Consider the following 9,505-nt stretch of genomic DNA (forward strand, 5'->3'; position numbering starts at 1 on the left):
GCCCTCTTGATGGAGGTAAAACCCTACGTCCTGCTTGATTAATATTGATGATATGGGTAGTACAAGAGTAGATCTACCACGAGATCAGAGAGGCTAAACCCTAGAAGCTAGCCTATGGTATGATTGTATGTTGTGATTGTCGTCCTACGGACTAAAACCCTTCGGTTTATATAGACACCGGAGAGGGTTAGGGTTACACAAGGTCGGTTACAAAGGAGGAGATATCCATATCCGTATTGCCTAGCTTGCCTTCCACGCCAAGTAGAGTCCCATCCGGACACGAGACGCAGTCTTCAATCTTGTATCTTCATAGTATAACAGTCCGGCCAATGGAGATAGTCCGGCTGTCCGGAGACCCCCTAATCCAGGACTCCCTCACTTATGTTCAGTTTATATCCTTATGTGCAAATCCAGTATTGTCATCAGTCCACCAAAAAGGGGGAGATTGTAAGGGCATATTTCTCCCTATGTGGTTTTGGTGATTGATGACAATGCATTTGTAGACTAATCGTGTGCATTGAGCATTTCAGATATCTCCTGTCTAGGCACAAGACGATTCGGTGCCCCTCGGAGCCTATCGAAGACGGTGTTTCTCTACATTTCTTTTCGGTGGATTTGAGTCGTAGGGAAGCCGTACTATTAAGAGGGGGTCCACTTCGGAAAGGTTAGGGTGGAATCAACACATACATATTGTTCCTTTGCACCACCTTTCCTTCGCTTCATTGGAGCACCGGTCGTTTTTCCCTTGTCTATGCGAAGATGAAGGCCTCCAAGTGTTATAGTTCTGTGGCGCGCGGTAGTACTGCTCAAGGAGCAGTAGTACCACAGCGGTCCACAGTAGTACCGCCTAGGGCAGCGGTAGTACCGCGTCAAGTGGTACTACCGCTCCTGGCCAGCTGTAGTACCGTGGCCCCTAGCCCAAAATGCTGGCACGCATGGAAGTAGGTGCGGAAGTAATTTTTTACTTCCGCGCCCTACGCGGTAGTACCGCTCCCTGTGAGCGGTAGATTTTCGCATAGACCGAAACTCAGCAGAAGTAGCCATGGATGTAACTTTATTAGTCTGTGCCTTCCCAGCCCAGTTGAACCCTGCCTTGCGGTAGTGCCGCAAGGACATGCGGTAGTACCGCTCCGGTGGTTCTATCGCTCGTTGCTATATGCAACAGGGCGTCGTCTGGTCTCTACCGCACGAGCGGTAGTACCGCACCATCATGCGGTAGTATCACACATCTGTGCGGTAGTACCATATGCCGCGGGCTGAATAAGTGGGTAATGGTTGGATATTTTCCCCCACTATATAAAGGGGGTCTTCTTCCCCAAGTTGACAACCTCTGCCCTCCCTAAGCTCCATTGTTGCTCAAAGCTCCATTTTTGCCCTATCTCTCTCCATAGCCAATCAAACTTGTTGATTTTCTAGGGATTAGTTGAGAAGGCTCCGATCTACACTTCCACAAAGAGAAATTTGATTCCCCCCACTAATCCCTTGCGGATCTTGTTACTCTTGGGTATTTGAGCACCCTAGACGGTTGAGGTCACCGCGGAGCCATATTCCATTGTGGTGAAGCTTCGTGGTGTCGTTGGGAGCCTCCGATTAAGTTTTGGAGATTGCCCCAACCTTGTTTGTAAAGGTTCGGTTGCCGCCTCCAAGGGCACCAATAGTGGAATCACGACATCTCGCATTGTGTGAGGGCGTGAGGAGAACACGGTGACCCTAGTGGCTCCTTGGGGAGCATTGTGCCTCCACACCGCTCCAACGGAGACGTACTTCCTTTCAAAAGGAAGGAACTTCGGTAACACACCCTCGTCTCCACCGGCTCCACTCTTGGTTATCTCTTACCTTTACTTGTGCAAGCTTATATTGTGTTGTATCCCTTGCTTGCACGTGTGCTTGTTGTTGTTGCATCATATACGTTGCTCACCTAGTTGCATATCTAGACAACCTACTTTGATGCAAAGTTTGATTTGGTAAAGAAAAGCTAAAAATTGTTAGTTGCCTATTAACCCCCCTCTAGTCAACTATATCGATCATTTCATCATGTCTACATAGTTCTCGAACCCGTAGGGTCCGCACGCTTAACGTTCGATGACGATTTAGTATTATATGAGTTATGTGATTTGGTGACCAAATATTGTTCGAAGTCCCGGATGAGATCACGGACATGACGAGGAGTCTCAAAATGGTCGAGAGGTAAAGATTGATATATAGGATGACAGTATTCAGACACTGGAAGTGTTCCGGATACTATCGGGTATTTATCGGAGTACCGGGGGGGTTACCGGAACCCCCGGGGGAAAGAAATGGGCCATAGGAGGGGGGGAGGCCGAATTGGGGAGGCCCCCAAGTAGGATTCCTCCTACTTGGGGCGCCCCATAGCTGCCTCCCCTCCCCTCCCACCTATATATATGTGGGGATTGGGCACCTAGAATACACAACATCAATTGTTAGCCGTGTGCGGCGCCTCCTCCGCAGTTTACACCCCCGGTCATAGTTCTATGATGCTTAGGTGAAGCCCTGCGAGAATCACTTCACCATCACCGTCACGACGCCGTCGTGCTGACGGAACTCATCTACTTCCTCGACACCTTGCTGGATCAAGAAGGCGAGGGACGTCATCGTGTTGAACATGTGCAGAACTCGGAGGTGTCGTGCGTTCGGTGCTTGATCGGTCGGAGCTAGAAGAAGTTCGACTACATCAACCGCGTTGTCAAACGCTTCCGCTTTCGGTCTACGAGGGTACGTAGACACACTCTTCCCCTCTCATTGTTATGCATCTCCTAGATAGATCTTGCGTGAGCGTATGAGCTTTTTTGAAATTGCATGCTATGTTTCCCAACAAAATCCATACCAACTACATTAGCTATTAGATATAGGGGGAGTGAATTTTGTATATGGAATTCATGTTGACCTTAAGGTTTTTCAATCATGAGTATGTTAGTTTGATTTCAAACATATTCTTGAATTGGTTAGTAGGAATTAATGAAGTTGATGGTGGATTTGTGTGCTTTGGAATGGTAAGGGAGTTGTTTTGGTCATCTTTGGCTGGGTGATGTCACGTTTCCCTTTTTACCATTTTTATTTAGTTACTTATTTGACTAGTTTTTGTTTTTCTATTTTTGTGATGAAAAGTTATTTTGCTTGTTTGGTGTGTAGATATTCATCAGGAGTTTGTGTTAGATGGATTCTTGTTATACCGGGGAAACTATGTGTCGGTACTAAAACCAACTGATCTCTGGTAGGAGGTCCCGAGTTGTGGATCTGGGAACGATTGGTAACAGGAGATGATGTTTGCACAGGTTCAGGTCCTCTCGAAGAAGGAAAACCGTACGTCCTACTTTGATTATATTGATGTGATCGAGTATTGAGTACAAGATGATCTACCTTAAGATCTTATGTTGTGTTCTAAACCCTAAGGTGAGTAATTGCACCTCTACGGACTAAGCCCCTCTGTTTATATAGGCATCGGGGGTATCTAGGGTTACACATGGTCGGTTGCCAACTAGGAATAAACATGTCGAGTGCTGGAGTAGTCCTTACTATTAATACGGTTACTGTTCGTGCTACCATTGCTACTATTACCATTACTATCAAAACTATCAAACTATTGTGCTACTAAACATTTTGTTGCAGAGAAATAACTTTTTAGGTGTGGTTGAATTGACAATTCAACTTCTAAGGCCTATAAACATTCTTTGGCTCTCCTTGCGTCGAATCAATAATTTGGGTGAAATACCACCCTCGAAGACTGTCGCGATCCCCTATACTTGTGGCTAATCACTAATCAACGACAAAATCACATGTCGCAATTGGCATGGAAGCAAGAAGTGCATCTTTTTACTCATAATGAGACAATCAAGAACATCTTCTTTCAGTGCAAGTTTATGCATTTTAAGTGGCCGGTCATCCAAATAGTGTTCATTTTATTTCCGCACATAGGTGTTGCCAATATATATTGTCACTCGGTTGACGGAATATCAACTAGGTTTAGCACACTATAAAGATGGGAGTGTTTGCCTTACTATAGTCGCTTTGACTAAGTAAGGTTATTTTCGTTGTACGCATCGGCTTCATACGTGGTTTATGTTACATCGAACGAAGTATTGTCTGTTGTTCAAGGCTGTGTGTGCACGGTTGGGGTGGATGGCAAGAGAGATCTTACCCAATATGGGTGACAAGATAAATTTTCGGATTGATCTCCTTCTTCGACATATGCTGAGTGTTGGTCTCATACGACTTCACCGTTGCAATATTTCATTTTCGTTATTTTACTCGGACTTATTATGCTTGGTTGTGTGTATCTTGACTATGAGTATACATAGACTGGCGATCATTCTTAATGTTCTATATCCGTTTGATGCTATATTCTGAGTAAATAAAAAGTGTCTTTCATGGAAAACAAAAGCTATTTCTGCTGTTGCATGTGCTTCTGCCTCAGCGTGCAGAGCCGCGCGTGGATCCCCGGCCACGACGATATGATCGGGCGGGACAGGGATCCAGTGACTAGCCTCGGGCCAGTCACGCCGTGACTGGCGAGCGGCCAGCCGTTGGATCAGAGGGGGCGGCGGTTCAGATTGAATTCTGTAGCAGGAAACACCGTAGACGGTACTGTAGCAGAAAACACTGTGGAAAAGGGACACTGTAGAGAAAGCACGGTAGAACGGATACTGTTCATGCGGATCTGTCCGTCGATTCCAGATCGGACGGTATAGAGAGAAGCCAGTTACCGTACTGTTCATTGGTGACTTGTGACTAGCAAGTCACTGAATCTCGATCCGATCGGCCGTCCCCTTGCTTGCCGAAATTCGCTTTTTACCACGCTTATTTATTAAAATGCTTGCTTCAACTTCATGCAAGGCAGCACCCAAACAAAACAACGCCAAACGTGATCGGAGACGTGCCGTTTACCGCCCTAATTTTCTGCCCTGGCGCTACGTTCACACGCCACCGTAGCAGGGCATGCCCTCCGGCCCGGCCGCCGGAGGAGTAAAGTCTAAAATAAACCCTGAGATTATAGAGACCGACGTAAATGAACCCTAACCTTTAAATCCCTGAAGTCCGTACCCTGATCTCTCTAATCCTATTCTATCTGGACCCTGGATTTGTTTGGCACGCCAGGAAAAGCAAAATCCTGGCCGGGAACTCGCTCTCACAGGGGCGCGGGCCAACGCATCATCTTCTTCCTCGTTCACATCTCTGTCCTTGTGCTCTCCATGAATGGCAATAGGGTATACGCTAAACAACGTGCGCCCTCTCCCGCGGATGGCGCGGACGCCCGCCGCCAGTGTGTACTTCTCTTGCGACGACGGCTCCTGGAATCCTGGTAGGGTGATCTCCGAAGGTGCCGTGCCCAGCGAGGTGCCTGCGGCAGCCTAGTCGGCGGTGTGCCTGGTGAGGCGAGGACGCCGAAACGCCATTGCTTGCTGCAGATGTTGATCAAGGTCTGCACGGACATTTCTCTTTCATAGCCTTGGCCGGCGTCTTCTGCATCTCTCCGAGGTGAGCGGCGTGAGCCTGCTAGACGCCCAGACGTACGCGGCTTGGAGTGCGTCGTCCGAGGTGAGCCTGCTATCTAGCTGCGCTTGCCTACTCGCCACGCCTCAGCCTCATCGTACCGCGTCGCCATCCCCGCCGAGGGTGTCGACGGCTTGGCTTTCTGCCCCGCGTGCGTTTGTTTCACGTGCGTACGTGTACGTGTACGCATCTAGCCGCTGGTTAGAATCGATCCAGTAGCTTGCTGGCTTGTATGTGCGTGTATTCTTGTGTGTACTTGCTACTTGCACGCATTGATTAGGGCTCCTCACCCAGCCATAGGTGCTCGTTGACCACGGCTGCCACCAGGTCGGACTTGCCCAGGTGCAGCAAGTTGCTGAGGAGCTCCCGCCATCCGTGGCCTCTGCACCGCCCCTCATCAGCCAGTGCTTGCCACCGTGCGGTGGATCGATAGGGGAGTGAACATGTGAGGAAGAGACTGGGAAAGTACATGCATATGACAGGTGGACCCATGTAGTAAGTGACAGTAGAGTTCAATCCCGGCTGGGATCGTGGCTTTCCTATTACACCAAATAAGATTGTACTCATACGGGGTTTAGATTGACTGGGATTTGTAAATACGAGGTACCAATTTCAGGGATTTAAAGGTAAGGATTCATCTGCGTCGGTCCATACAACTTCAGGGCGGAACCCACCGGGCAAAACGCCAAACCCAAACGCGCACCACCCAAACAAACAAAAACGGGATCCCACTGAGGGTTGACCGGCCGGTCTCGACGCCATGACACGGCCCCCATGCACGGCGATGAGGTGGCCTCCACGCCACGCACACGGTCGCTCAGCGCCACCATCAGTCCATCACCCTGCGTAGTGCTCCCTCCAATGATTCCCGTGGCGTCCCCTTTGTCAAAAGGAAATGAAAGTATTGCAGCTGTGACAGGGAGGCCTCGGCGTCCTCTGTTCACACGGGCACGTCCTAAGCATGGTCATAGGAGATACGTACTGTCGCCTCGTTTTTAATTAGGAGCTGAGATAAGATAATGCGTTGGGTGCCCTGATTGCAGATTGCCCCCCTTGGTTGCGCCGATTTGCGTGTGTGCCGACGTGTGAAAAGGCTTTTCCCGCGTGGTTTCAAGTGGGAGGGACGCTTTGTAGTAGTTTTAACATCATCATGGATGTGTGGATTGGTTTCACATAGTAAAGGTGTGCATGGTTAGGTTATACAGCTGGATCATCTGTGTAAAAACAATCTGTTGGAGATCCTTAGGGGGCAATGGACAAGAGCAGCAGCCTCTTCATCATGGCGATAGAACGTTTTGTTATTTATATTATTTTTTTGTAAGTAGTCAACACGTTGTATAAGCGGCAATCGGATCACATAGCATGGCACTCTCAACACCATTGCACCAGCTCAGCAAAAGAGTAAATCATTTGCCGCCCAATGTTAAAATAACGTAAACTCCACTGAGCAATAGAAAAGGGGTTCCTTGATGTTAAAGCTCTTGCAGGGCCAAGTTCAAGATTAGGCTGTCATAAAAGGACCAACATAAAACATTGGCAGGAACCCTTTGAAAAAACATCCGGCAGGCATCAACGTCCCCTCCCTCTCCTCCCCCACACCTGCGACGCTTCTCCGGGCATCCTGATGAGTGATGGCCCCCTATTTCTCCTAACCAAGCTGTACAAATATGCCCTGTACACATTTGCGCCAGCAGCAAACCAGTAGTAGCACCAACGCATCTCGCAAGCCACCGGTGTCCGCCTCCGTGGCTAACTATACAAGTACGACTCCCCAGGACCCCAACGACCCAATAGCTAGCAAACAAGGAACGAACACCCCCATACGATTCCCACGGCTCAAGGCAGAGGAAGACCGGGAAGAGATACCCATGGTGGAATCGCCGTACCGTCTTCGGCATCGCCGGCTGATGGACACCGTGCCTGCGACGGCGAGCGGTGATCCAGGTATATCCAGTTCTTGCTTTGTTGCAAACATGTAGTATGTGAATGGTTCTTCGGTTGAGGAAGGTGATTGAGTTGTTGTTGGGTGGTGTGTTGCAGCGCCAGGACATGGCGGCTCCAACGGGATGCCGATCATGGTCTCCATCCTGGTGGTGGTCATCATCTGCACCCTCTTCTACTGCGTTTACTGCTGGAGATGGAGGAAGCGCAACGGTGAGCCCTCTCTCTAGCTGTGCGATTGAGCTAGTCGGGCGTGATGTTGGTAGGAGTACTAGCACTGGAATTGGCTGGCTAAGCGAACTTTTTGGTTCTTCGTTTCGCAGCTGTGAAGAGGGCTCATCTAGAGAGGCTGAGGCCGCTCTCCAACTCGGACCTGCCGGTGATGGACCTCTCCACCATCGCCGCCGCCACCAACGGTTTCTCCAAGGAGAACAAGCTCGGCGAAGGCGGCTTCGGCCCCGTCTACAGGGTACAAGCGCCGCCATATCCTAGCTTTGAGATGATACGTGCCGTTTGCTGGTGAGATCGCGTTGATTAAACCAGCTTGGCCGGCATTCATGCTGATTTTCAGGGCGTGCTGGACGGCGGCGCGGAGATCGCGGTGAAGCGGCTGTCGGCGCGGTCGCGGCAGGGCGCGGCGGAGTTCCGGAACGAGGTGGAGCTGATCGCCAAGCTGCAGCACCGGAACCTGGTGAGGCTGCTGGGGTGCTGCGTGGACAAGGACGAGAAGATGCTCGTCTACGAGTACCTCCCCAACCGGAGCCTCGACGCCTTCCTCTTCGGTCAGTCGCTTCCCTTTCCTCCCCATCTCTTGTCCAATTATTTACTCGATCGTGTAACACGCCAATGGGGGAGATTAGGTGTGGAGGTTGATTGGGTTCGATTCGGTGACACATGGGGCATAGCATATGCACATGACTGAACCAAATTGTTACAGCTCCTGGGTTGGGTTCTGCAGTCTCCATTGTTTACTGATTTTGAGTCAATTAGGTCCAATGGGGCTATCAGATCGACGCAAAGATAGGTCAATGGGAACCCTAAGTAGGTAGCATGGGAATTCGTGCGGCGTCCATGTGCTTCATGCGTGCAACCTTGCTCGGAATACGAAAATTAGAACTACGTTTTCAAATTCAAAAAATGAACTCCGCTAAAAGTTATCGTGAACTATTAGTAACTTGATGAAATTTTGGGTGCAATTCATCAGGTACCAGAAAGACCGCGCACTTGGACTGGAAGATGAGGCAGAGCATCGTGGTGGGGATCGCGCGCGGGCTGCTGTACCTCCACGAGGACTCGTGCCTCAAGATCGTCCACAGGGACCTCAAGGCCAGCAACGTGCTCCTCGACAACAAGATGAACCCCAAGATCTCCGACTTCGGCATGGCCATGATCTTCGAGGACGAGGAGATCGAGGTCATCAACACCGGCCACGTCGTCGGAACATAGTAAGCGCGCAATGCTAGAACAGCGATGTTCTTCAGGCCGTGTGAATGTGATCTTTGTAGGTGCTGACCTGAAGCTGGTTGAAAAATGCAGCGGGTACATGGCGCCCGAGTACGCGATGGGGGGCGTCTTCTCGGTGAAGTCGGACGTGTACAGCTTCGGGGTGCTGGTGCTGGAGATCCTCAGCGGCCAGCGCAACGGCGCAATGTACCTCCAGGAGCACCAGCACACGCTCATCCAAGACGTACGTAATTGCATGGCTCTCCATGAAAATCGCTCACGAAATGCAGAGTTTTCTCCTTCTCGTCTGAACATTTTTTGATGGTTCGTGCGTGCAGGCATGGAGGATGTGGAGCGAGGACAAGGCGGCGGAGTTCATGGACGCGTCGCTGGCCGGGTCGTACGCCAAGGAGGAGGCGTGGCGGTGCTACCACGCGGGCCTGCTGTGCGTGCAGGAGAGCCCGGAGCTCCGGCCGACCATGTCCAGCGTGGTGCTGATGCTCATCGGCGACCAGGCGCAGCTGCCGGCGCCCGAGCAGCCGCCGCTGTTCGCGAGCCCGAAGAAGGCCCCGGCGTCGGACCAGTCCTCGCTGGCGGGGGGGTGCGCGACGTC

General features: G+C 50.6%; 1 protein-coding gene across 2 annotated transcripts; it reads left to right on the forward strand.

Annotated features, from left to right (window-relative positions):
- Window positions 1-7,131: 7,131 nt before the first annotated feature.
- On the forward strand, window positions 7,132-9,489 carry LOC125529891 (cysteine-rich receptor-like protein kinase 44; the record flags this gene model as incomplete). Of its 2 annotated transcripts, none has more annotated exon segments than XM_048694310.1 (7): window positions 7,132-7,452; window positions 7,549-7,662; window positions 7,773-7,918; window positions 8,021-8,231; window positions 8,654-8,894; window positions 8,986-9,136; window positions 9,231-9,489. In XM_048694310.1, coding segments are annotated over 7 exon segments (1,399 nt in total), but the record flags the coding sequence as incomplete, so codon positions are not given.
- Between the last annotated feature and the right edge of the window lie 16 nt (window positions 9,490-9,505).

Source organism: Triticum urartu, unplaced genomic scaffold, assembly GCF_003073215.2.
Source record: "Triticum urartu cultivar G1812 unplaced genomic scaffold, Tu2.1 TuUngrouped_contig_5931, whole genome shotgun sequence".
In the NCBI taxonomy this organism is placed as follows: domain Eukaryota; kingdom Viridiplantae; phylum Streptophyta; class Magnoliopsida; order Poales; family Poaceae; genus Triticum; species Triticum urartu.